The sequence below is a fragment of the Chamaea fasciata genome, unplaced genomic scaffold (assembly GCF_029207755.1).
Source record: "Chamaea fasciata isolate MVZ Bird 193981 ecotype frontalis unplaced genomic scaffold, bChaFas1.0.hap1 SCAF_22, whole genome shotgun sequence".
In the NCBI taxonomy this organism is placed as follows: Eukaryota; Metazoa; Chordata; class Aves; order Passeriformes; family Sylviidae; genus Chamaea; species Chamaea fasciata.
Window position 1 is genome coordinate 3,430,212 of NW_027094107.1, and position 25,557 is coordinate 3,455,768.

Here is a 25,557-nt window from a genome sequence, read left to right on the forward strand (position 1 = left end):
GGATCATTGGAGCAAACACACAGAGTTCCCAGCTCCGAAGAGGTGTCAGTGTCTGTCACTGCGCCCGCAGCATCCGTCCTCCTCGTCCTCTGTCGTTCTCCTCCTCCATCCCGAGCTGGGCGCACAGGGGGCTCGGGGCAGGAGCCTGCCGGAGGGAGAGGGATAACGAGTTGTTCCCCGTCTGCTCGTGTCTCCATAGCAACAACCGCGGGAAAAGTTCTGTATTTTCCCCTCGGCTTTGACGCTCCGGGCCCTGCCTGTGCTGGCAGCCATGTGCCCAGCGGGAGCGCTGTATGTGGGATGCCAGAGAGTGCTGCCGGGGGTGGGATGCCTGGGGCGGGACTCCCCGAGGTGGGGTGCCAGGGAAGAATGGTGTGCCGGTGGCAGGATGCCGGGGATGGGATCCTGGAGGGCCCTCCGAACCCAACCCCAGGGTCTGGGTGTGAAAAACCGTGTGTAAACTACTGTGCGAAATGTGGGAATGTGCGGATGCTGTGGGAGGGGCGGGGAGGGAATCCCCCGACGGGAGCATCCAATGCGCTCCGCGCGGTGCCGGGGCTCGGCAGTCCAGCCCTTGCGGGCACCCGGTTTCGTTTCGAGAAAACGAAAAAGAAAAGATGAATGGGAGGCAGTGCCAGTCGTTTCCCGCCGGGGCTGCACCGGGAAGTCTGGAGAGAGCCGCCGGGGTGGGGCGGGGCGGGTCCGGGCCGAGCCGAGCCGAGCCGAGCCAAACCGGGGCCCGCGCCCCGCCCCGCCCCCGCCACGTGCCGCGCCCCCGCCCCGCCCCCGCCCTCCCTTGTCCGCACTGGGGCGGGGCCAACCACTCGGAGTGGCAGCACGCACGACCAATGGACCGGCGAGAAGCGGCGGGGAGGGAGGAGTCGCCACGAAGTGACAGCGCTGGTGGCCAATGGAGCGGCGAGAAGCGGCGGGGCGGGAGGAGCTGCAAAGGAGTGATAGTGCACTTGTCCAATGGGAAGGCGAAAAGCGGCGGGGCGGGGCAGAGGGAGCGGCGAGGCCAATGGCCGCTATGGCCCCGCCCCGTCGGGGCGCGGGGCGTGGCAGCCCCTCCCGGCGCGGAGGGAGCGATCGGCGCGGCCCGAGCGGCACCGGCACCGGGTGAGCGGCGGCGCGGGGCCCCTCCCCTCTCCTCCTTTCCCGTCCTCTCCCGTCTCCTCTCTAACCCTTCCCGTCCGCTCTCTCCCCGCCGGGTCCCGGCGCGCCTGCAGAACCGGGGCTGCCCTGCCCTGTGTGGCCCGGCCCTGCCGCGTCCCCTCCCGGTGCGGAGCCGCCCCGCCGCCCCCTCCCGCCCAGCCGAGGGTCTTCCCGGCCGCGCCCCGCGCCCCCTCCCTGGTGGATTCCCACGGCATCGCCCCTCCCGGGCGCGGGGTTTCCATGGCGACGGCGGCCGCCGCCCCCCGCGCCTCTGCCGCCGCCGCCCCGGTGCTGACCGAGCACTCTCCCCGTTCCCTCTCCCGCAGCCGCCCGCTCAGCCCAGCCCAGCGCTGCCCCGCGGGGCCCCGATGATGCCGGGCGCGCGGGCGGCGGAGGAGCAGCAGCAGCGCCCGAACGTGCGGCGGCCGCTGCCGCGCCAGTGACGGCCCCGCCATGTCGGTGATGGTGGCGAGGAAGAAGGTGGTTCGGAAATGGGAGAAGCTGCCGGGCAGGAACACCTTCTGCTGCGACGGCCGGATTATGATGGCCCGGCAGAAGGGCATCTTCTACCTGACGCTCTTCCTTATCCTCGGCACTTGCGCCCTCTTCTTCGCCTTCGAGTGAGTTCCCCGGGGACCTCGCGGGACAGGGATGGGGATGGGTGGGCCCGTGTGCCCGGGGCCGTCGGGGAAGGGAGGGGAGCCTGGCATGGTGCAGCCTGGCAGAGTGTGGCTCCCCTTGTCCAGATCTGCTTCCTCACCCTCTGTAGACTGAGCCTGGAGGTTTTGGGGAGAATGAGCCCTGCTGGAGCTTCCCCACTGCTGTGCGTGGGGTTGACACTGGCCCTTTTCCCCCGTGGGTCACCTTTTGTCTGGGACTTGGCAATCCCTTGTCCCGAGTGTTCCTGGCTCCAGGATGGTTGGGGTGCAAGGGTGCTGCTGCTGCAGCCCTGGGGCCCAGCCTGTGTCCCTACCCATGGTGGGACGTGCAGCCCCCGTCAGCCCCACCAGGGAGGTGATCCCAGCTGAGTGAGCTTGGGGGTCCTGCCGTTCTGACCTGACCCCAGTGCTAGCCTGCACTGCAGCTGGAGCCATGCTGGTATTTGGGAAGGATCTGACCACCCGTCACATCACCTCAGCAGCATGAAGACCTTTGGCCAAAACCTTTGATCCTCCTGAAAAAGAGGGATCTGCCCCCTCCCCTCAGCTCTCCTTGGCAGTTGGGCTGGCCTTAGACTAATCCTAAAATCAAAAAACAAGCAAAAAGGGAAAAGCCTATGTTTGTCCAGGCCAATGCTGTGGGACGGGGTAGGACACCCCTGTTGCCTGGCTAAAGGGTGAGCTTGGATCAGCTAAACCACTGCAAAACTTCCCTTCCTCGGTCTCCATGGGCATGTTTGTGTTCTGGGGCAGCAGAAGGGCTGAAACAGGGTTGGGTAACATATAAGCTTGCAAAGCCAAGAAGAATTAATGGAAGGACCTGCTTGCTGGCAAAGCCCTGGCTATTCCTGCAGTTCCAAAAAGCCCTCGGCCCAGATGCTGTCCTCTTTAGCGTTGTTCCTAAGTCAAGGAACTTGTTTCCACATTTCCTGGCCCAGTGTACCTCTCCCTGGTTCCCTGTCCAAATTATCCCAGGCTCAGTCTGAATTCCGAAGTACCAAGTGACACCACTCTTGGTTTGATGTTTGGGGTTTTTTCCATCTGAAAAATGGGACTGAGCCTTCCTGCTTTACAGCAAGAACTAATAAGTGTTGCTGCTCCAGAAACGCCTATTGCTGCACCAGAAACACTGATTTGAGGGATAATTGCTCTGGCTCCCTGTGGATCCTGTCCATAGCAGGAGAGTGAACCACATCCCGCTTTGCCGTGGTTGTGCTAGGCAGAGTGAGCCAAGGCTGTTTTCCAGACCTAGGCTGTGGTTAGTCAGGAACGTGACTGGAAATTCCTTGAGAAGCCCCTTTCCGTGCTCTGGCAGGCAGAGGCCTGTGGAGGGGTCACTTGCATCAAGACATCCAGCCTGTGCCTAGGCCTGGGGAGTGGGCTCTGTGGGGGGAATGCTGCTGGGAACAGGATCACCTCTGAATTTTAGTTAAATAATCTGAGGGAGATAAGAAAAAGTTTGGGAAAACCCAAATACCCATTTGATTCTTTCAGTGCAGAACACCTCAGTGTTTTTTGTTTGGAAGGGAGGGGGTTGTTTTGAACTTGTTTGGGGATTTTTGAGTTTAGGATAGGGATGAAATGTTGCCTTCCCAGCTGGAAACACTCCCCAAGGTCTCTGTTTCGTTGATCAGGCTGAGATAAGCAGCTTGGCTGCTCAGGAACCCTGCCTGCACTGCATGTGTAGGGAGATTTGGGTAAGGATCTCAGCCTTGATCTTTCACTGTTGTTTGTTTCTCTCAGTGTTTGGCAGATTCTTTAGTGTTTGCATGGTAATTCCTGGTTTCCCCCTTAAAGTTGGTGTCTGGATTTGGAGCGTGGCAGCCGGCGGTGGGCGGAGGAGCCTTTCCCTCGCTGCCCGCTCACTGCAGGCTGCCTGTGCTGTGCTGCCTGCTCCATTCAGCTGAATCACTTGCGCAGTCACACCTTGTCTGAGCACGGCTCCGGGGTGCCTAGAGCCAGGATCTGTCTGGCTCCTCGCCCTGCACCGGGCTGGGCTTCATCCTGGCACTCCGGGCTGCGCTGGCTCCAGTTACAGCTGAGGCCGGTGGGGACTAACACCCACATCAGGAGAAAAGCCTCTGCCGTTCCTTCCCAGCCCTTGGAGCCGCTGCTGCTGGTGGCTTTTCCCTCCGAGTTTCTCTGGTGCTACCAGCTGCTCCGTGGTGTCCACCGGCAAGCGGGCTGTGCCACCTCAGCCCTGTGGGTGGGAATTTCTGTGTGCTGACCCCCCAAACCGCAGCACAGTGTTCTGGGATTGGGGAAGTCTCTCCATCCGGGAGCGAACAGGAGCTAGAGGCTGGCAGAACTCTGTGCTGTGCCTGAGATCCGACTCCTCCCTCCTAGATAAGGCAGACGGACGGAGCTGTGCTGGCTCCCGGGAAGGGCTCTGCAGCTACCGACCAGAGTCCTCTGCCCAAGGGCACCTCTCTCACCTCTCGCACTGCTTGGGGCTGCTCCCTGCAGAGTCCGAGACCTGTGTTTAACTGAGTCCGCTCGGTAACATATTCTGTAAGATACAGTTTCACAGACTCCTGATGGTATTGCAGCCTTGTGGTTGGGCACTTAGCTGCCGTCTCCCTGAGGTGTTCTAGCATGAGGAGAAGACCAGATAAAGGACTTGTAAAACATCCCTTTAGGAACTAGGATGGTGGGATGCGGTGTCTGCGCTCAGGCTGGGAGTTCCCTTTGCAGTTCCTGTCTCTCCCTGAAGTGAGTTCCGTGCTCAGCTGAAGGGAATGGGATACCTTTTGTCTCTAGCTTTTCAGCACAGAACTTGATGTCTGTAAATGTTAGAGGCATGATGGCACCAGCAACACCTGCTCCTCACGGGAAGGGGCTGCTCTTGCATTTTCTAATGTTTGTCACTTTGTTTTTCTTACTTTCTTAGCTTTATAGAGACAAAAATGTTTGATGAGATGTAGAGATGAGAATCTTTGTTTTTGGATGAATTGAAAACACCTACACTGTCCCTTGTGTGACTTGATTTTTTGGTTTTGATTTCCAAAGCCCAGAGACTCAAGACTCACAGAGTGGCCTCTAAGCTGGCATTACCTCTGGTTAGATCTCTGTCAATAATGGTCAAAGTTTACATGTGAGTTAATTGGTGCTTTTTAATCATTGTAATTTCTCTCAATAGAAGTGGACTTTTTGGTGTCCAGAGTTCAGCTTGTTTTGTACCTGTTTCTGCGAAAAGTGGCCACTCCTGGGGTTTGGATTGACCTTTTTTCATATGTGGGCTCCTTCTCAGGAGATGACTTTGCCCTCCCTGCAGCCTCCACATCCTCTGTGGCATCCCCATTCCTGGGTAGATCTTGGGGTGATTTGCCTGTGCGTAGATTTGAGATTTTAGCTGGGAAAAGAGCAATTGCATTGGCATAACATGTCTGTCTTCTCCCTCAGCTGGGTCAGAAACACGTGGCATGTGCTGGCCATTGATGTGACACTGCTGGCAAATGAGGAGTGGTTCCAGGGAGAGCTCCAGCCCTGCCTGGTGCTGCTAGGAAGGGCCTGGACACAGTGTTGTGGTGAGGCTGGGCTTTGGAGCAGCTACTTTCGTGCTTACCGCAAACAGCGGATGCTAGACACAATCCCATCCCTGGTGTGAGCACCCAGCACATGCAGGCTGAAGTGCCCTGCTGACCTACAGCTCTTCTGGCACTCAGACCAGGCACACGGTGTGGCTGTGGTGTAGCTGAGGAAGGTTAAACAGGTGATTTGGAGGTGAGATATGGATGAGTGATACTGCGGAGCTTGTGCTGAGCCCTGGTGTGGCCTGCCTGGGATATGTGCTGCCCTGTGGCTGTGGCTGTGGCTGCAGTCCCTGTCACCGGGACTGGCATGGTGGCTTTCCCCTTCCTCCAGAGCTTTGCTCAATGTGCTGATTACAACAGACCTTCCCAAGCGGGTGCAGAATAACCAGCCAAATGCCATAACTCATGGCACCTCCCAGCTGCTTCTCCCCCTTCTCCCCATTCCAATGATCTCTTTGTTCAGCCTTCCTGCCCCCAGCCCACCCTGCTGTGATGATGAGTTGTGATAGTGCTGTTATTGTCTGCTTTTTGGTGACAAAATGCTCCAGGGAACAGATATGGTGCTGGGAGTGGGGGAGCAGCATCCTCACATGCCAACAGAGCATCTCTGTTGGCTCTGAGCTCTCCCAAACAAAAGATCTTTAAATGTCTGTTCCTGAGCAGTGAAATCATCTTAGAGACAAGACGCAGACTGAAGATACCCCAGTGCTAGTGAGTACCTGAGTACCAAGTCAGGACCTTGTGGGGCTGCTTTCCCTGCCATGGGCGTGCTCCCTGGAAGTCACCTGAAGAGCGAGACCCCATCAGCACAGTGGAGGGTGGGAGGCATGTGGTGGGCTCCATGCTGGGACTGGTGATGCAGTTTCACTGTGGTGGGAGCTCTTCTGGCTCTTACCTCTGCCCTCACTTGCAAGGGGCCACAGAAGTCAACCCAGCTAAGGGAAGCTAAGCTAAGCCTGTGTGGAAGCAGAAGGGCCATGGCTCAGCTTTAACACAGTTCATGGATCCTAATTTAAACCTACAATATGTTCATGTTGTCACAGCAGTTCCAAAACCTTTAGTGTTAGCTGGACAAGGGTCAGGCTGCAGCCCTTTGGGGCAGACAGTGTCCAGCTTTTCAAGTAATAATCACAGAATCATTTATGGTGGAAAAGACCCTCAAGACCATCAAGTCCAACCTGTGACTGGTCACCACCTTGTCAACCAGACCAGAGCACTGAGTGCCACATCCAGTTCTTCCTTGGACGCCTCCAGGGATGGCGACTCCACCTCCTCCCTGGGAAACCCCTTCCAATGCCTAACAGCCCTTTCCATGGAGAAATGGAATCTCCTCATGTCCAACCTGAACCTCCCCTGGCATAGCTTGAAGCTGTGTCCTCTTGTCATGTCACTGATTGCCTAGGAGAAGAGGTCGACCTGCACCTAAGTCCGTGTTCCATGTTTCCTAATGCCATATTTCTACCCCAAGTGGGCTCCAAGGTTTTTGTTTACTTGCTGACTGACTCACAGCTGTCCCTGGACTTTGCCCTTGCAAAGGGAATGTAAAGTTATCTTGGGCTGCCTGAAGACAATAAGCTCGGCCCTCCAGTTCGTCGTCCGTGGGCAGGGCTGGGCACAGGGATGTTGTTTTGGGGAACAGCAGAGTATGAAGTGTCTGAAATGAAGGATGTTGGTTTAGGGGCCAGGCCCTGTGTGTTGCTGTGGGCTCCTGGTGTTGCAGCTGTGACTGAAGCGTGCTGTCGCTCCAGTGTGCAGCCCTTCTGTCCCTGTCACACATGGGGGACAGTGCTGGAGTCAGGCAATGGCCCAGGAAATGTTCCTGCAGTGGGCCTGCGGAGGCCGGTGCTGCCAGCTGGAGCTGGAAACTGCATTGTTTGGGGAATCTGTGATGGGAATGCTGTCCAGAATTAAATAGTGCTGTGAAGGTCATGGAAATGGCCTTGCTAGGGATGTCAGCCCCCCCCAGGGAGGATAATCCCCGGCCCCTCACCACAGTAGGCAGATGCTCCCATGGAGAGTAACTGTGGAACAGCAGGAGTCTGGGTTGGATCCACCCCCCACCAGCAGGGATAAAGGGTGGTTCCTAGAAAGCCGGGTGCCTGAAAGCTGGGTGCCCAGCTGTATCAGGAGGCTGGGAGAGGGATGTGGTGAGATTTAGGTGGGGTTTCACTTAAACCGTAGCACAGCTGCATAGGAACTTTGCCCCAACATTAGTAGGGTTTTCTGAAGGAATATAAATATGGGGTTTTTTTAGCCCAGTATGTTTTTAAAATACGACTTCTGCCCAGGCCTCCCACATGGCCAGGGCTGCAGCACCTATGGGGACCTATGTGGGTGTCCAGGAGCAGCATGGCAATGGTGAGATGAGTCCTATGCTCCCTTTGCATCTCCTCCATCAGTGGGATCAGCACCATAAACTCCTCGTTAGGCCTTGTTGCATTTATAGAGCAAACAAACCTTGTTCCCTTCTGAGCTGGGGAAGTCTTAAAGCAGGAGTCTTTCTGCTTTATTTGGAGCATTTTAGTCCATTGTCTCAGGGAAGCCAAAGGAAGCCAGATGTCTTGATGCATGGGAATGTTGCGCTTCCACAGGAGTTCATTCCTAAGAAGCACAGGATGTACTTAATCCAAATAATTTCTGTGGTGCTGGAAGCTCCTGCTCTTTAGGGGTTAGCCAGAATTGCCACCGTCCCCATAGACTTCCATGCCTTCCAGCTCTCCAGGTGTGGGATCCCTGACCAGGCCTTGGGTACTCCTCCCAGTGGTCTGGCCCATCCCTTGCAGCAGGAATGTAATGGACAAAGTCTCTCCAGCTGCCTGGTTGTGTTTCTGGCATTGCTTAAAACAGGAGCTGAAAACAGAACAAACGCTGGGAAGTATCTGTGCCTAGCTGGTGGAAAACATGGAGATGCTGTGATGGGGCCTGGTTGTTGGGAGCTGCCTCAGGAGTGTTCCCCTGTGGTGGCAGGATCAGAAGGATATACTGAACAGCTTCTCTGCCCAGATCTAAGCAGTGCTGCGGAGTGCCCGGGCTCTGAGGCTGTGCCAGGCGATGAGACTGACTCATCGCCTCCTGGCCCCGTCCGCAGGTGCCGGTACCTGGCTGTCCAGCTGTCCCCAGCCATCCCTGTGTTTGCAGCAGTTCTCTTCCTGTTTGCCATGGCCACGCTGCTGCGGACGAGCTTCAGCGACCCCGGCGTCATCCCAAGGGCCCTGCCTGATGAGGCAGCCTTCATTGAGATGGAGATCGGTGAGTGTGGAGCAGCCAAGCTGGTGAAGGTTGGAAGATACACTCAGTTTATGGCACATTTCTAGGTTACAGTCCCTGCAGAGCTTATCTTCCTGGCTGGACCTCCAAAAGTGAGGATTGCCCCAATCTGCTGGCTCACTGTACTTGGCCGAGTCTCAAGAAGGCAGCACAATGTACCTGCGTCCCTCTCCAGGAGCCATTTCACCTGCTGCTTTCTCTCCCTTAGCCGTGTTCATACAAGCTCAGTTTGCTTTTGAACAGGGGTGCAGAAACCTTGGAGTGGTCCCCTTGATCCTTCAGGGAGAGAGGAGGTTTGGTGGATGCAGGTGATAACACCCAGCCCACTCTCAACATGCCCATGAAAGCTTTGGCATCCCTTTTCCTGCCTCCAAGCTGCCAAGTTGGCTCTGGCCCACGTGAGCAGAGCTGCAGCCTCCAGCTCCGGAGCCAGCAGGCTCTGCTCCTGCTGGTAGGAAAGGCAGGGAAGCGAGTTGTTGTTTGAGGCCTGTTGTGTTGTAGCAGCAGGTCCAATCTGTGCCCGGTTCTCTCTGGCAGAGGCCACCAACGGGACTGTGCCGCAGGGTCAGCGGCCGCCCCCACGCATCAAGAACTTCCAGATCAACAACCAGATCGTGAAGCTCAAGTACTGCTACACCTGTAAGATCTTCCGGCCGCCCCGCGCCTCTCACTGCAGCATCTGTGACAACTGCGTGGGTGAGTGGGGCTCGGGCCTGGCCTGCCCCTGCTCCTCGCAGAGAGCCTTGGAACAGGGGCAGACCCAAGCCCAGGCTCGTGCTGGACAGCTCTGGACTGGTGAAGTGTTCAAGATGCCTCGTCTTGTACTTGACGAGCTTGAGGTTTGCTCAGAACCTGGAGCCAGGTGGTTCCTCTGTGCCAGGACTTTGGCAATAACCGAGTCCAGCTGCGCAGTGTACGTGTGCAGCCCATTTTGAGTTCCACTGGACTCTGGCCTTGCAGGACTGGAGGGTTCTAGTGGAGAGTTGTGTCTCAGGTGACAGCAGCTTCTTCATCAGCATAGAGATGTGCCATTCCCTGGCGTGCCCTCGTTGTTGTCCTCGTTCTGTGTATGTAACTGGCTCATGTTCAGCATCACTGCTCCAGGCAGAAATCCCATCCTTTTGGACCCCATTCCTCCTCTTCAGATTCTCAGCTTTTGTGTGTTTATGCAGTTTCTTGAACCTTCTCCTGATTATTCCAGGGTAAGAACTTGGGTATCCCCAGGCCTTCATCTAACCCACGTACTGTGGCTGATGTACCCCAGGGAGAGAAGACACATGAGGGGTCAAACTCATTATCTCCCCTAATGTGCAAAAAGAGTCATTATTAAACAATTTTGGACTTTTTGAGCTGCTGAAGGGAGGCCAGGATATGGGGTCCTGTCTGAGCAGAGGGTTGAACTTGGCAGTTTGTGTCAGCCTGGGGGATTTTTGAGGTGGGAGCACAGGAGCAAGGATCTAGAGGTGGGCAGGACCATGCCGGGGCAGTGCTAATCTTTATCTTGCCTTCCCCAGAGCGCTTCGACCATCACTGTCCCTGGGTTGGCAACTGTGTGGGGAAGAGGAACTACCGCTACTTCTACCTCTTCATCCTCTCGCTCTCCCTCCTCACCATCTACATCTTCACCTTCAACATTGTCTACGTAGCACTGAGTGAGTCTGCCTGGAAAGCTGGAGAGCTGGGAGGGAGGGAGTGGGGCTACAGATGGTGGTGTGAAACCAGAATGATGGAGTGGGAAAGGGAACTGGACTCAGTGGGATGTTCCAGATGAAAACATCTCTCTTTTTATATTGCAGAATCTCTGAAGATTGGGTTTCTGAACACTTTGAAGGAAACCCCAGGGACATATCCTTCCATGGTCCTGAGGGCTTGACTTCTCCAAAACTGGGGTTTAGTGGGAGCTGCGTTTTGGAGTGGCTGCCTAGGCCACTCCCAGTCTTTGTGAGCATTTTCCTCTGGATGACAGTGTGGGGAGAAGTTTCTTGGCTTTTGGGAGGAGAAAAACAGAAAACAGTGGCTAGGAGAGGAAGAGAAGTTGGTGTTTCTGTGAGCAATAACAGGTGGGCTGGGCCTGCTCTCAGGCTGTTCCTAGTCCTTAACTGTTCTCACTGTACTGGAGGTGCTCATCTGTTTCTTCACGCTGTGGTCGGTGGTGGGGTTGACTGGGTTCCACACCTTCCTGGTGGCACTGAATCAGACAACCAACGAAGATGTAAGAAGAGTCTTCCTCTTCCCCTGAGTTGTCACCATTTCTCAGTGTGTCAAGGCGGGGCACAACGCAGGGATCTGGGGGCTGGGGCAGGGTGTCCTTGAAGTAAACCTGAGCTTGTGCCCAACTATTTCAGATTAAGGGGTCCTGGACTGGGAAGAACCGTGTGCAGAATCCCTATAGCCATGGCAACATAGTGAAGAACTGCTGCGAGGTGCTCTGTGGGCCCCTGCCCCCCAGGTGAGCTCTTGAGGTGCAGCCTTGACCGTTGTCTTCCACCAGCACTTCTGCTAAGAAGAGAGCTGCGATTTGGGGAGACATGGGTCTCTGATGGCGTGGCTGTGTTCTTGCAGTGTCCTGGACAGACGGGGCATCCTGCAGCAGGAGGAGAGCACAGCTCAGGAGGGGTCGTGCTCGCGGGGACCCAGCACACAGGAGCCCTTGGCCACGCAGGGCCCTGGGCAAGCCCAGGAGGGTGGCATAAAGCAGCAGGACGGCAGCATTCCTCCCCCCAGTGCCGTGAGTGATCCCCTTGGGAGCTGGAAGGAGGGCTCTGGGACAGTAAGAGAAAGCTGAGAGTGTGACTTCGGAAGGACAAAACCTCATGGGGGGGGCCATGTGAGAGGCTGCTGCTGAAAAGCTTGTTTGCTCTGACCCTGGAAACCAGCATGTCTTGGTTTCCTTGGATTTCCTCAAAGGAGATCACAGCTGGCTATAGTTTTGGAGATCAGTCCTGCCACGAGAGCACTCAGGAGCCCATGGAGCTCGGCAGGGCTGACGGGGCTGGGAGGTTGCAGACATCTTGTTCGGGTGATGTCTGTGAGCTGCAGGGCTGTCCCTGGGATCTCCATCCTTGCAGAAAGGTGATGTGGCCCTGAGCAGCCCGCTCTGTGTTTAGTCCTGCTTCAAGGACATAGTTAGACCGGAGACCTCCAGAATGCCCTTCCCACCTGAATTATTCCATGAACATGGTGGGAAATGGCTCAGCTTGGGCATGAGCTGCCCTTCGCTGAGGGACACAGTCCAGACACCTGCTGGAGCAGTCCGGTGCTCCAGCTCTTCCTGAAGATGCTGTTCTGCCTGTTGGGTGGCCCCTGGTTTCAGTTTCTTCTTTTCCCAAGCCCAGCTGAGACCGCTGCTGGTGGAGCTGGAGGCGGTAGCAGAGTGGTGGGGCCTGTGTGCTCAGGCTCTGCACTGGGGGTGTCCCTGCAGCTCACTCTGTCCTCTCTCTCCAGGTCCCCGCGCCATCTGTGAGCGACACCGAGATGCCAGAGGAGAAGCAGCGAACGCCTGGGGAGCTCCCGGCGCCCTCCCTGGACGCTGGGCGAGCAGAGCACTAGCATCTGCTTGGAAGGAAGAACTTTGTTGTTTTGTCTAATCAAAGCTGGAAGTGGTGGAGGAGAGGAGAAGGGCTGGATGACAGGCACCCGATTCCCCATGGCCATTTTGCTTTAGTCAATACCGCGGTGCGGACAGCGCTGGCCTTGCGCGGTGGCACAGGACAGCGAGCGCGGGTGGCACACCCTGGTCACCATGGGGCACTGCCACCACCCAGACAGGTCTGCCTGTGGCCGGGCCTCTGGCTCTGCAGGCTGTCCTGGATGCTCCATCCCAGCTCAGGGCTGGGGCTGTCCCTCCACCAGGGCCCAGCTCTGACAGGGCAAGGCTCTTAGGGCCAGCGTGCTCCCTCCTGCTGAGGAATCCCCAAGGAAGAGGAAAGCAATCCTGGCAGCAACGTCCTCTCTCCCCTCCTCCCTCCTTCCTCTAATACGTTGCGTTGTTTTGTGGTTGGCGTGGCAAGGCTTGTCAGGAGACATTTTGGTGCCCCAAGGACCCAAACAAGTGGGAAGGAGGTCTGCTGGCAGTGTTTTTTAAGTAGCTTTCTTCCTGTGCTCCTTTCCATGTGATGTAACAGTGCAGCAGCTATGCGGGGACCCTCTTTCCCATCCTGTCCTGGTGCTCACACCACCCGGAGCTTTGAGGGAGGGAGAGGGCAGCCAGGGTGGACTGAGCTGCAGGAAGGGAAGGGTCTGCCTGTGCCACTGGCTCCTGGCTGGTGCTGGGGCTGCATTTGCTGCTAGGTGTCCACACTGAGCCCTCCCCAGCTGTGGCACAGCAGCTCTGCCAGAACCCCAGCCCCGATTCTGTGTTGTGTCATTGTATCCCTGTGTCCTCCCCCTTGCCTTGCTCTGCTGTTCTCAGCCATCCTACACTGGCTTTGGGAGACTTGGATCTTCCCAGGATTGTGCCAGCTGCCCAGCTGTGTGGTGTCAGTCACCTGTGTGTCCTCAACAGAGGAGGAGGAGAGGCTGGGGGGGTGGTGGGAGAGCTCTGTGCCATGGCAGGGCTCCCCCCACTCCACAGTCCCCATCCTACGCTGGCAGGACCCTCACACCTCTGGGATCCCCGCAGAGGTTGCTGGTGGAGGAGAGGCCATTCTGTGCCCTGGCGGCTCCACATCCCACGCCACAGTGCTGGGCACTCCCGTTCCTCCCCGCAGGTGTGTGGTGGGTGATGGCTGCTGGGGGTGTCCTGCCTGGCCAGTCCCGCGTGTGTGTGTCCGTGATGCTCCTGCCTGGCAGTGGGAAATGGCTGCTGCTCCGTCCCTGCTTTCCGCATTGGTGAGGAGCGGGCGCAGCCGGTATCCCGCTCCCTCTGGAGCCTGGCCTGTGCCTCCCACCTCGTTCCTTGCCCCGGCCCGGGTTGTGGCTGGCAGCGAGGGGTGCGGTGTTACCCGGCGCTGCCCCCTCTCCCGCGGTGCGGGGGCTCCTCTCGAAGGTGAGAGGGCAGAGCTGCCACAGCTGCTCCCAGTCGGAACAGAGCTGGGAAGGAGCCCCGGCCGCCCTGCCATGGCCCTGCAGCCAGCCCAGCCCCATGCCGTTCCATCCTCCGGGGACGGGGCTCCTGCGCCTCACCTTGTGGGAGTCGCCCCAAGACGCTACTGACCAAATCGCCAATTCGGTGCGAAAAAGTGTATTTTTTTGGCTGTGCTGCTCCCTGTTCCACGAGGTGTGTTGAGTGCTGCCTGCCGGGACCTGCCTGCACGGGTCAGGGTCTCCAGAAGGAAGGAAGGGGTTGGATGAGGGTTGGGTGTTCTTTATTTTTTTCTTTTTATTTTTTTTAAATTTTAAAACAATGAAGGAAAACTTAATTGGTTCAAAAACGGTTGAACTGTAGCCCCTGCATGTCTCTGCTGCCCCAAGCCAGCTGCCTCTTCCCCCTTCCCTGTGCATTCCAGGACTCTCCATCTCACACTTCCAGGGTGTTGTCTTAGCTGTGTTATTTGCATCTTGCTGTCCCCCACGGCAGGGGGGGAGGGGGTCTCACCTGAGACTGTGTGTCTGAGCTGAGAAGTGACAGTGTCCTGGGCAGGCTTCATTTGCCTGCAGACACGGCTTCCATCCCCTGCTCTCTTCCTGAGCCTGCCAGCAAACCTGGGAAAAGCAGCCAATGCCTGTGGTGCTTGGCAGGGAGCGCGGTGCTGTGGTGTGCCCAGAGTCCCTGCCTCGGGGCAGTGGTGCCAGGCAGTGCCATGCAAAATGTCCTGGGGCACCTTGTGCCCACCCAGCATCTAGCTCTGGTGCAGGGACCGAGCCGGGCCCTGAGGTGCCACCACTGGTGCTTCCCTGTCCCCTACCAGCAGCCATGCCCTCCAGTCCAGCCCCACTATTAGGGCCAGAGCAGGAAGTGGCAGTGCCAGCAGGGTCAGGGGGATTCTGCCATGGAGAGAGCCCCCAGCTGCTCCTCAGGACCCCCCAGCTCGGCCTCCTCCCGACTGCCATCCAGGGTCTCCGATCCCTCGAAGCAGCCGGAGTCCCGGGGAATGTCCCCTTTGGGTTCTGAGGGCGATGGCAGGGCTTCGGAGGTGTCACCATCCTCTGGCTCGCTGGCTGCTGGGAGAGGGGCCTGAGTTAGTGGTGCTGCTGGGGTGCCCAGTCCAGGGTGCCCCACCCGCCTCCCCAGGAGCCTTACTGTCATAGTCCAGGAGGAGCTCAGCGGCCGTCAGCAGCTTGGCACGGTGCTGGGGGTCCGTGATGTGCAGTTCGTTCAGGTGCGTCTCCCGCAGCTCCTTGAAGTCCTCCAGGGTCTGGTACCCGTTCAGCAGGAGGGTGGGGGTGTGTTCCTGGGTGGGGGACATGGGCAGGTGTGAGCAGGTTTGGGTGGCTCTCCTGGCTCCCCCTGACCCCCAGTGCTGGCCTGTGGCTCCCCTCTCTGAGTTCATGGTGGGCACCTCCCCCACATTGTCCAGAAATGCCCCATGTGTCCCTTCCGTGCCCCTGGGGTGCTTGGTGGAAGGACCCACACAGGTGGTGGATAGTAAAGGGGAGAGGGGTTGGTCCCACTGCTGACACACTGCTCCCGTGCCGGGTGCTGTTCCCCCACGGCCCCTGCCCCTCACCTGCAGGTTGATGCGCTCCAGCAGCTCCTGGAGGGTCTTGGGCTTGAGGCGCTTGTTCCGGCTGGAGCCCCGACTCCTGCGGGCAGGGACTGTCTCCTCAGGGATCACGTCCACATAGATGAACTTGAAGGAGCCCACCCTGTTGTTGAGCAGCCCGGTCCAGGTGCCCACAGGTGGCTTCTCGATGATGCCGATTATGTCCCCTTTCTAGGCCAAGGGACATGGGATGATGGTGGGTGCAGGTTTGGGGCCAGCCAGGGAACACCCTCAGCTCAGGGGGTCCCCAGCCACCCTACCTCCCTCCCCAGAGCTGCAGTGGCTGTGGCTCACCCGCAGCTTCAGGGAGTCCTTGTCATAGGGGCTGGGGGTGAAGTCAGTGTGGACGCGGGCCCGGCCGCAGAAGGGGCCAGTGTAGGCTGGGATGGTCTCTTCCAGCTTCCGGCTGTCCCCAGGATCGCCAGGGCTGGGAATGTTGCTGCCTGCAGAGAGGAGGGGGTCAGGATGTGCCCGGCTGGGGACATCAGGCCAGTGTCCTGTTGGGGCTGGTCTCACCACTGGACGACTGGCGTCTGAGGGCTGGGCGCCCATCCTCCTCTTCCTCCAGCTCCAGGTACGACAGGGGCACCTTGTCATGGCTCTGCTCTTCCACGCTGCTGGCTGGGGACAGGGGGCATGGGGACCCCTCCTCCTCCACCTCTCCCTGCTGAGGGTACCAGGGTCAGGCCAAGGCAGGGGGAGCTGTCCCCCGCCCACCTGTCCATGTCCCCACACCCCCTGCTCACCTTCCCCTCGGCCAGCGCTCTCACAGCCATCCTGCCCATCTTGCGGTTCATGGTGCGGGAGATGACTGCCCGCCACTTCCTGCCCAGCTTCGTCCCGCTGCTCCGCATGGCCTCCTCAGGACTGGCACTGCTGGGATCATCCTCAGGGATCTGCCAGAGGGATGAATAGTGAAGGCAGAGACCCCCACCCTGGGCAAGCCTCAGCAGGGTTGCACAGAGCTGTGAGATCCCAAATCCCACCAGTGCTGGCATCCTGGGGCTGCTCCATGACACATGGGCCACTGGCAAGACCAGGAGTTTCGGGAAGCCACCCTGAAATGGGCTGTTCCTGGGGGAGCAGGATGTGTCAAGGGGTGCTGCTGTCCCGGGGATGCTGAGAACTCACATTCTCCTCCAGGTTGAACTCCTCGCTTGACACGGGGGAGCTGACCTTGGACTTGCTGAAGTCCTTGAAGCTGCTGGAACGCTGTAGGGAAAGCTGGGAGCAGGAGTAGAGGTGTGAGGTGGGAGATGATGGGCTTCTTCCTACATCACCTGCCCCAGCTTCTCTCCACCCTTCAGGCTGCTCTGCCCATCCCAGGGTGATGTCAGTGCTGGGAAGAGTTTTTTGCTCTCTTCCAGGAGCTGCCACGTACCATGAACTGCCCAGAACTGGGATGTGGAGCTCTTGGTGCCCGTGCAGTTGCTTGGCACAGTATTCCCAGGGCAGGGGTGCTCTGGTGTGGAGCCTGGTACTGCCATGCTGGGAGCAACCCAGGGCTGTGCCATGATGCCACCCTGGCACATGGGCCAGGACATGGGGGGACACAGGTCTCTGCAGTGCTGCAGCTCCTCTCGCCGCAGGTGGGCAGGCAGTGAAGGGCAGGTAGCACCAGAGCAGCCAAATCCCTGCTGCTACCCACAGGGTCAGCTCCAGGACTGAAAGTTTTCCATGTTTTCCACCCGTGAGTGTCACCCCACAGCCCAGAGAGCATACCCCCATTATCACCAGCTGGCTTGGTGCCACCTCCATGCCTAAGCCATCAAAGCCACCAAAGTTGGTTTTGGATCTCAGTCTCCGTCTCTGTCCCTTTCAGTCTTTCCTGTGCCCCCTGTCTGCCTTCCTCTCCATGGCCTCAGGTTCCTGTCTCACATGGAAGGGTTTCTCCCTGCTGGGAATGTGCTTGTGCCATCGCAGCCACATGGTCCCAGGCGTCCCTCATCCCTGGATGCCAGCACCAGCGTGCTTGCACACTGGGGCATGGTGCCACTGCCAGCACTCTTGAGGCCCTCAGAGCACACACCACGGTGCTCGCTCTGCTACCACTACAACCAGGGATTTCCGTTCTCAAGCAGCTCTACCAGCTCCTGTGGCAGCCATGGCCCTTCCCAGCCCTGCACAGCCTGGCCCTGTGCTGTCCCCTCTTTATTGTCCTCCTCATCGGCTCCACTGAGCATGCCCGAGCACTTGGTTTTACCATTCCTTGCAGAGAGCTGGCTCACAGTGCAACACCCAGCCACACACCCACTGTGGCTTTAGGCCAGCTCCAGGTGCATCTGTGCAGAGGGGATGCTGGCTTTTGCCCTGCTCCCAACCCAGTGCCCTGAACCCACCAGATCCAGGTCCGCGGAACCCCCCAGGGCTTCAGTGCTGAGATAAAACAGCTCTGAGATAGAACTGCTCTGGGGCTGGAGGAGCCATGGAGAGCCTGGCAGTGGGACGTGAGTCAGGGGGGCCGGGCTCTCCCGGAGCAGGGCAGGAGGGGGAAGTGAGAGTGGCTGTGGCTGGGCAAGGGCAGGGGATGCCCACTGGGACTGGACGGGCTGGATGGGCCACCCCAGTGCAGGGCGGGGATTTCACCCAGATTTCTGTGGGAGCTTGGCAGCCCGGAGGAGCTGCCATGGCAGGGTGTGTGCCTGTCATGGGCAGGACCCCGCCGCCAGGCACTGCCCCTGCTCCCCGTGGCGCCTTGCTGATGCCAGTCCAGCAAAGCTTGGCAAGAGCTGAAGTGCCAGCTGGTGCGAGACCTGGGCAGGGTACAAGGAGCCAGTTTTGGCCCCCACTGATGACTTCAGCCTCCAGACTTCAGCCACAGGGCGGTACATGGCCGTGCCCCTCAAGGGGCTCTAGACAGGCCATGACACTGGCAGCTGGTGCTCCTGGGGCTCCCAGCTCTCAACAGTGCTGCAGAGGAAGCGGCTGATGCACGTGACGGAGCTGCAGCCTCAACCGCAGCACCTTGCAAGGCAAGAGAGCTGCACACCCGCCACTGCAGCCTTGTCCCCCCAGGAAATGACAGGCAGCCGCCCACGCCTGGGGAGGCCATGGGGGGTGGGGGGTGGGGAGGGCACAGCCTCCCCCAGCAGAGCCCCGGGGGTCCCACCGGCACCTGAGCTGGCACCCATGTTGATCCTGGGGCCTGTGCATCCCAGTCCCACATCCCAACAGGATGGAAGCCCGGAAGAATGGGAGCCGGACAAAGCCAGGACCACGCACTGGCGAGGCTACAGTGGCTGGTGGCAGCAGAGACAAACTGATGGCGGGGCAGCTGCCATGCTGTCCCAGCCCCTGGGCCCTGCCCCAGCCCCCGGCACCAGTCCTCCCGTTCAGCATCCCACGGCAGCCCAGGGTCGGACAGCTCTGGATGTGCGGGACATATGCGGTGCTGAGGGCACCTGGATGCCGTCAGCACTCACCTTCCTGTGTCCCGGCTCCTTGTCCCCGGCGTTGGAAGGCTTGCGGCGCAGCATGGTGCTGGGACCGGTGGCGAGGGATCAGCGTTCGGCAGCGGCGACAACGTCCCGCGGTCCCGACACCGAGCCGGGAGAGCACAGGAAGCTGGCGGTCACATGAGAGGCGCTTGCAGCCGTGCTCGGGGTGGCTGCTGAAGCGCGGGCTGGGGCAGGAGGAAGGAAATCCTCCACGGAGCTGCTGCCCTGCCCGGGGCCCCTGGGCGGGGACGGTGTCTGCGCCCTGACACCTCTCGGCCGTGCCGCCCCTCGGTGATGCTGCCCCTTGGCCATCCGCAGTTAGGCATCATCCCCCATGCAAAAGGTGACAGTCCCCAACCCCTCTGTCCTGCCCACCTCCGTGCCTACTTATCCTGCTGGGACATGATAGCCAAGCCCTCTGTGTGACACTTGGCCTGGGATGTCCCCTGTGTCTGCAGGTCCTCCCAGCTCGGCATCACACCCAGGTGGGATGTGCTCAGGGCCACCCCATTGCTGGCACCCATGGGGAACATCCCTGGCTGGGCTGGCTGCCCTGCATCTTCTCACTCCAAATCCTCCATCTTTTGTCCCAGAATTACAATCTGCCCAAAGCCATCTCCTCACTATTGGCGTTGGTCACCTCAGGGCTGGACAAGGTGGCACAGGAGGAGTGGGGTTGGGGGCCAGACTCCAGCCCTAACTCGCCGGCGAGGCAATGCACAGGACATCGGGCACATCAGGGCACAGCAGGGCCTGCCTTGCTCATGTTTAATCACAGACGAGCAAAAAGAATACACCAAAAAAAAGGGAATGAGGGCAGGGGAAGACCCGGCCGTGGTGGAGCCATGAGTGCGGGGTCAGGCCCCCAGCCTGCTGAGCAGCATCGAAAGCAGTGAGGCAAGGGCCAGCGTGCCCGCAGTGGTGGTGCCGGCGCTGCTCACCGGGAAGGGCTTGGTGTTCTCCTGCAGCCAGGTGTATGCCTCCTCCAGCTGCTGCCGCCGCAGCTCTGGCCCCACGTGTGCCCGGATCGTCTCGTAGTAGGAGTTCAGGTAGCGGATCTGCAGCCAGGCACCACGGAGAGCTTGCGGGGGTGAGGGTGGCCGGGATGCTGCCCCCCCTTTGGCCTTCCCCGTCCAGCTGCCCCACACTCTGACCACTGGCCCCACCTGCAGAGCTCTTCATTGCCCCTCTTCATCCATGCATCCATCCTTGCTCTGTCCTCATTCACCCACTCCAGCCTCATGCCATGGTCCTGTTTTGTTGCTGCATCCACCCCCCAAGCTCCTGTGCTGACCTTGCATCCCGGCTCTGCTCCCCATCCTGAGCACACCCCTGTACCTGCTCTGGGGACAGGAGGCTGAGGTCGATGAGGTTGCGGTCATAGGGCACCAGGGACACCATCTCGAAGGTCAGAAAAGTCTCCTCCCCGCTCTGGTGCTGCCACAGAGAGGTGTCTTTGGGTATCCCCTACCCCCTTGGAGTTGCCCCCACCTCTGACTCAATGCAGGCCCCCACGGTGTGCCACCCCTGTCACCCCTTTCACCCCATCCCCATTGCCCTACCTCAGTCTGTGCCTCCACCACGAGGGCGACATCCTCAATGCGGATCCCAAACTCGCCATCCTGGTAATATCCAGGCTCTGAGGGCCAGGAACACACCTGGTGAGCCCCCAACCCCATAGGCTCCCCCAGCCCAGCCCAGCGGGGCTGCATCTGGCCCCTGAGTGGGGCTGAGAGCTGACACCCCGTCCCTGGTTGGGCTCTGCGGCTGGGGTTATCCCAGAGAGCTGAGGTGCCAGTTGGGCTGCTGGGACATACCGATGGAGGTGAACATGCCGGCCTCCAGCGGCACGTTGTTGGACTGGAAACCCACGGGCCCTGCAGGCACATGGGGTGGGTTAGAGCTCTGGGGATGGCATGTGATGCAGGGACACCCCAGCAAGGACCAAGGTGTCACACCAGAGAGAACCATAGGGCCAGCACAAGGACACCCCAGCAAGGACCGCAGAGCCACCAAGGCAAGGGCTATGGGGCCACCATGGCAAGGACCGCTACAAGGACAAGGATCATCCCACTAAGGACATTGGCACCACCTCAGCAAAGATCATGGGGCCACCCTGGCAAAGACCACAAGATGTTGCAAGTAGGGTTTCCCCTGCCCCTTATAGAGGCTCTGCTGGGTGATAAGAAGCCCGCAGTGAGCTCCTGTCCTCGTCCCTGTCCCCGTAGCTCAGCGCACATGCCCAGCACTGGTGCTGGTGGCACCTACACTCGTGGACTGAGAGGAAGTTGCCAATGCCATGGCCGGTCCCATGGCCATAGTTGAGTCCAACATCCCAGAGTGCCCGGCGGGCGAAGGACTCCACTGTTCTCCCTGGGGAATGAAGAGATGGGATGGGGGCCCAGGAACCTCTGAGGCTCCCCTTTGCCCTCCTGCTCCCTGTGCCAGGGGTTCTGTGCAGGGTGAGGTTTGGCACCCACCTGCTGTGTTGGATGGGAAGACGAGGCGGGAGAGGTCAATGTTGCCCATCAGCACACGGGTGTAGGCTTCCTGTAGGGCATGGCGGAGGGTGAGTGTGGTGGTACCCAGCCATCCCTGCACATCCAGCCCTGGCTAGGACTGTGGTGCTGAGTGCCATAGTGAGCGCTGCGCAGTGCAGGGGGATGTTGGTTGACATGGGAAGGGCTGGTACCTTCTGGAGTGGGGTGGGCTCACCCCAGTGCACCGTGCGAGTGATGTCTGTTGTCCCGTCCCTGCAAAGGGGAGTCATGAATGGGGCTGATGCAGCCCCAGCACTGGCTTTGGGGGCCCCTGGATGTGGGGCTGTGGTGGGGGGGTCTCTGTTCAAAGCTACGCACAGATATTGCCCTCCAGTGTCAAAGAGGTACATCTCTCTTGTAGACAGTGTCCGACTGCTCCCATTGGAGGGGCTGTGAGGGGAGGAGGGGTCAGAGCCTTCTCCCGGCTGCCCATTGCCCACCATCCCCTGCCCACTGCCCACTGCTGCCCCAGCCATACCTGTAGTGAGCCAGCGCTGCATTGAGCCCGCTGGCCGAGATGGACTGGAAGCTGGGCCCGCGGCTGTGCTCCTGGGCCCTGGAAGGCAGCAGGGAGGAAGGGAGGTGTTGGGGGTCTCCAGCTGCCCTTCACTGTGCAGGGCAGGCCTGGGGGCAGCACTGACCAGCGAAGTGCATCGATGTGCTGAGCCCCTGAAAACTCATCCACCTGCCCCTGTGGGACTGTCTTCTCCAACCACAGCAGGTACTGGACAACGGCCACTGCGTCCCGGACCTGGGAGTGCCCGGTGGCAGTGGGGAGGGGGCATCAGCACCCTGCTTCCTCTGGTCTCCCCCCCGTTCTGCAGGAGACTGTGGGGAGGGGGACAGTCCTTACGTGGGCAGCTCGCAGCATCTCCTGCTCATGGGCATTTTTCACAGCCTTGGCCATCATGACAGGCGAGTAGTTCTCTTCCAGCAGCTTCCCCTGTGAGGGCAGGCAGGAGGTGACACAGCTACCTGTCCCCTGAGGACCCAGGGGCAGCCACAACGCAGTGACATGGGGCCATTCCTGAGCCTGCAGGACCCACATGTCCCATGGCCAGGCTCGGTGCCCACCTGGGGGATGATTCTGTAGAGGCCGTAGGTGGTGTACTCGGTGCCCAGCCACACGGTGACGTTGCCCTGGGTGTAGCGGTGCAGGTGGGCACTCACCTGCCCGTACTCCTGCAGCTCCACACACAGTGGCCCCGGGCAGCTCAAGCCCAGGGACTCCCGTGCCGCTGCTGAGAGCCGGGACTCGTCCACGAACAGGCTGGGGAGGGAGCAGGATGGAGCAGGCACAGACGTGGTAGTCGCCTTCTGCCTTTGGTCCCCCCAAACCCAGCCACGCTAGCAGAGGAGGGACCTGGGGGGCTCAGAGGGGAGGCTGAGCTGGGAATGGGAGGAACTCAGCCTGTGTGGAAAGGGAGTGTGCCATGCCCTGGAGTGGGCTGGGAGTGGAGGGATCGACTGGGGAAGATGTGTGGCTCAGAAGGACAGTCAGTGGGGCTGAGCATAGCAGGATGTGGTGACTTTGGGAATAAGGGACAACAGGACTAAGAGGAGGGTCCCATGAGGACTGGCTTGGGAAATGAAGGGTGGAAGAGGGGTGGGTGGTGAGCCCCCTCCATGCCCCGTGCCCACAGGGACGTGCTGCCCACCTTATGGTCGTGTCGGTCAGGAGGGTGTAGGAGTAGAAGACGGGGTTGTAGGGGATGTCATCTCCGCGGAGGTTGAAGAGCCCTGCCAGGAACGAGACCTCTGTGCCTGAGACTGCTACTGCCCTCCCACCCCCAGGGTTCGAGCCCGTGGCCCCTGCCATGGCCCCACCATGGCACCGTGGGTACTTACAGGCCGTCTCCTCCAGACCTGACAGCAGCACAGCTGTGGGGCGCTGCACGTGCTGCTCCATCTGCTGTCGGATCCCAGCCACCTTTTCCTGCCAGCTGCTCCCTGTGAGTCGGGCAAGTGGTTGGCCCAGTGCAGGGACCACTGCTGCCCCAGGCTGCCGGTGCTGTGGGTGAGTGCCCACCCAGCAGCTGCAGGAGGCTGGGTTCAGACCTGTGAACTCTGCTGGGAGGCTGTAGATCTCGCTGGAAGAGGGAGGGGGTCTCTGGTCACCCCATGCCTGATCCACAAGGTTGGTCTCGAGGGGGAGCAGGGCCCGGCCGGAGCCATGCAGAGCCTGGCTGTAGCTGTTCCAGGTATCTGGGGGGTGAGCAGCCCGCAAGTTTTGGCTCCTGGTAAATCTGAACCCACGGGTTGCCCTCCCATGAGCAGGGTGACCCACAGAGTCAGCCAGTCCTACCTATGGAGAAGAGGAAGGGGTCCAAACTGACGTTCCCCTCCGCAGGAACCACCTTTAGGATCCACATCCCAATGGACTCGATCGAGGCTGCAGGAGAGAGCTGGGTGGCACCACGAGTTTGCACTGCATCCCAGCTCATTCTGAGCCCAGAGGAGGCTGTGGCAGGGGCTGGAGGGCGGGTCTTGGGAGCGGGGAGACTCAGCAGCCCTCCATCCTGCCCCCACTGACTTGTCCTCTGCAGCTCCCAGTTGCAGTCCAGCTCCCGCTCTGCCTGGGTCCAGTAGCGGCTGTCAGTCCACAGGGCAGCCTTGTCCTGCGTCACCACAGCGGTGCCTGGGACAGGGGTGAGAGCTCAGGGGTCACCTTTTTCTCTCTCCCTGCAGCTGGCAGGGACTTCCAGAGGCTCAGGGAGTGGGACCATGCCATGCACATGGATCCCCAGGAATGAGGACCAGCAGCCAGGTGTCAGCCCCCCGAGCAGTGACCTGAGGGTTTGGGGGATGCCCTCACCTGCAGAGCCGGTGAAACCAGTGAGCCAGCCCAGCCGGGCGTCCTGCTTGGAGATGTACTCGCTCTGGAGCCGGGATGAAGCTGTGAGAGGTGGCTGCGGGCAGGGAGCAGGTCCCCAGGGGTGCAGGGGACTCCTGCCTTACCATGTGGGCATCCGTGGAGGGCACAATGTAGGCGTGGACGCCTTGTGTCCGCATGATGCCCCGCAGCATGGCCAGGTGCACTGTTGTGTTGGTGGCCGTTGGTGGCAGGTACTGGTGGCACAGGAAGACGTGCTGGGACTGGGGGGGACCCCATGCAGGGGGTTTCAGGAACAGGGAGGGGGAGCAAGGCAGGGCTCACCGGTGGGTCCGCAGAACAATCCCGAATGTCATTCCTGGTGGAAAGAACCTGTGGCGCCTGCCCTGCAGCACAGCCTGTGGGCATGGAGACACCCTCAGGTTGCAGCCTGGGGGTCTGCTGGCCCTTTGTTCCAGCCTGGTACTGCACCAGGCAGCTGTGACCCTCATCTCCAGCCCCAAACATCAGCCAGCCCAGCTCTGGGGCTTTTTGCAAAACCCAATGTTTTTAGCCCCAGGAATAGTGGATGAAAACCAACATCGTTCCCTGGTTCAAGAGGAGGTAAATCTCCTGGTGCCTGTGGTACTGTGGGATCATCACGGGGAGCAGCTGGTGCCCAGCACAGAGCATGGAGGGGCTGGCAGGAGCCTGCCTGGAGCACCCCAGCACTGGTGCCACGGGAGGAACTGGCTGACGGTGGGGCCATGCCCAGCTGGACCTGACCTCTCCCCAGGGCTGCTTGGCACGGGGTCCCGCCATCACTCCCTGGGCTCTCCATCACCAGCTGGCACCTGGCTTCTCACTTTGGGCCAAGGGCAGACAGTCAGGCTCCTACCCCGGGGTGGACCCACCCCTGCTTCACCCAGAGCTGCAGCTGGGACATCCCAGGTTCTCCATATCGGGGTCCCAGATGTGCCGTCCCACCCCAGTGCCTCGCCCACCGTCTGTCGTACCGTGGATCAGGAGCGCCCAGGCTGCGATCCAGAGCAGGGGGCACATGGCTTCCCTGGCCATGAGCGACGGGGCACCAAAGGGACACTGTGCGTGACAGGCCCCTCCTCCTGTGCCTTTGCCCCTGGCACAGAGGGATGCGGAGTGGGAGGGACGACGCACCAGCAGATACAGGGCGTGGGGTGCAGGGTTTGTTGGCCCTTTGAAAAGTGAATTCCGCTGCTAAATAAAAGCAAACAGCAAAATCAACACAAAGTCCAAAGATCCTGCAGGAGCAGAACTGGAAGCATGCCAGCTAAGCTTGGCACTACCTGATGGCCAGGGAGAGGTCAGGGAAAGGCTTTGCTCACTGGGGAATCCCTGGGTTTTAGATCTGTGGAGAGCTGACACGGGATCTATGGGGTGCAGGCCAGATGCCCCCCAAGCCAATCAACTCCCGAAGCCATCCCTCCTCCTCCACAGGACATGGAGCCTTGCAGGTGGACACCAGCACCTG

At 59.7% G+C, this 25,557-nt stretch overlaps 3 protein-coding genes across 7 annotated transcripts; 1 reads left to right on the forward strand and 2 right to left on the reverse strand.

Moving 5' to 3' along the window:
- The first annotated feature begins 1,052 nt into the window (after positions 1 to 1,052).
- Positions 1,053 to 13,986, forward strand: ZDHHC9 (zinc finger DHHC-type palmitoyltransferase 9). Its single transcript, XM_066202411.1, has 10 exons — positions 1,053 to 1,119; positions 1,482 to 1,775; positions 8,436 to 8,596; positions 9,152 to 9,310; positions 10,129 to 10,266; positions 10,411 to 10,459; positions 10,724 to 10,826; positions 10,960 to 11,063; positions 11,177 to 11,342; positions 12,059 to 13,986. Exons 2-10 carry the CDS (start codon positions 1,609 to 1,611, stop codon positions 12,161 to 12,163), a joined length of 1,152 nt encoding a protein of 383 aa, XP_066058508.1. The 5' UTR covers positions 1,053 to 1,119; positions 1,482 to 1,608; the 3' UTR covers positions 12,164 to 13,986.
- On the reverse strand, positions 13,949 to 18,799 carry SASH3 (SAM and SH3 domain containing 3). 5 transcript variants are annotated; one of them, XM_066202410.1, is made up of 8 exons: positions 18,681 to 18,799; positions 16,390 to 16,482; positions 16,005 to 16,154; positions 15,775 to 15,922; positions 15,553 to 15,701; positions 15,223 to 15,429; positions 14,796 to 14,946; positions 13,949 to 14,716 (listed from the first exon to the last, which is right to left on the reverse strand). In XM_066202410.1, exons 1-8 carry the CDS (start codon positions 18,732 to 18,734, stop codon positions 14,529 to 14,531), a joined length of 1,140 nt encoding a protein of 379 aa, XP_066058507.1. In that variant the 5' UTR covers positions 18,735 to 18,799; the 3' UTR covers positions 13,949 to 14,528. The 5 variants fall into 5 exon arrangements, with proteins under 5 accessions (XP_066058507.1, XP_066058505.1, XP_066058504.1 ...); XM_066202408.1 differs by having other exon boundaries at positions 15,775 to 15,925; XM_066202407.1 differs by lacking the exon at positions 18,681 to 18,799 and having other exon boundaries at positions 16,390 to 18,054.
- A 642-nt stretch (positions 18,800 to 19,441) lies between these two features.
- XPNPEP2 (X-prolyl aminopeptidase 2) lies at positions 19,442 to 25,143 on the reverse strand. Its single transcript, XM_066202421.1, has 21 exons — positions 25,064 to 25,143; positions 24,393 to 24,466; positions 24,194 to 24,304; positions 24,051 to 24,114; positions 23,769 to 23,873; positions 23,541 to 23,627; positions 23,294 to 23,440; positions 23,084 to 23,185; positions 22,894 to 22,975; positions 22,310 to 22,505; positions 22,089 to 22,178; positions 21,877 to 21,986; positions 21,714 to 21,791; positions 21,554 to 21,625; positions 21,388 to 21,448; positions 21,176 to 21,245; positions 20,964 to 21,068; positions 20,513 to 20,572; positions 20,258 to 20,334; positions 20,034 to 20,132; positions 19,442 to 19,753 (listed from the first exon to the last, which is right to left on the reverse strand). The coding sequence occupies exons 1-21, from the start codon at positions 25,122 to 25,124 to the stop codon at positions 19,553 to 19,555; spliced, it is 2,052 nt and encodes a 683-aa protein (XP_066058518.1). The 5' UTR covers positions 25,125 to 25,143; the 3' UTR covers positions 19,442 to 19,552.
- Between the last annotated feature and the right edge of the window lie 414 nt (positions 25,144 to 25,557).

Excerpts from the sequence above, each read along its gene's own strand:
- ZDHHC9 (XM_066202411.1), top strand. The coding sequence starts at position 1,609 with ATGTCGGTGATGGTGGCGAGGAAGAAGGTGGTTCGGAAATGGGAGAAG. Across the intron at positions 10,460-10,723 it reads TTGAAGGAAACCCCAGGGAC|TGTACTGGAGGTGCTCATCT; the intron begins ATATCCTTCCAT and ends AACTGTTCTCAC. Across the intron at positions 10,827-10,959 it reads ATCAGACAACCAACGAAGAT|ATTAAGGGGTCCTGGACTGG; the intron begins GTAAGAAGAGTC and ends CAACTATTTCAG.
- XPNPEP2 (XM_066202421.1), bottom strand. The coding sequence starts at position 25,124 with ATGGCCAGGGAAGCCATGTGCCCCCTGCTCTGGATCGCAGCCTGGGCG. Across the intron at positions 23,441-23,540 it reads CCCCTTCCTCTTCTCCATAG|ATACCTGGAACAGCTACAGC; the intron begins GTAGGACTGGCT and ends CTCACCCCCCAG. Across the intron at positions 21,987-22,088 it reads AGATGCTGCGAGCTGCCCAC|GTCCGGGACGCAGTGGCCGT; the intron begins GTAAGGACTGTC and ends GGGCACTCCCAG.
- SASH3 (XM_066202405.1), bottom strand. The coding sequence starts at position 17,016 with ATGGAGGTGGCACCAAGCCAGCTGGTGATAATGGGGGTATGCTCTCTG. Across the intron at positions 15,702-15,774 it reads CAGACGCCAGTCGTCCAGTG|GCAGCAACATTCCCAGCCCT; the intron begins GTGAGACCAGCC and ends TCCTCTCTGCAG. Across the intron at positions 14,947-15,222 it reads TGGAGCGCATCAACCTGCAG|GAACACACCCCCACCCTCCT; the intron begins GTGAGGGGCAGG and ends TCCCCCACCCAG.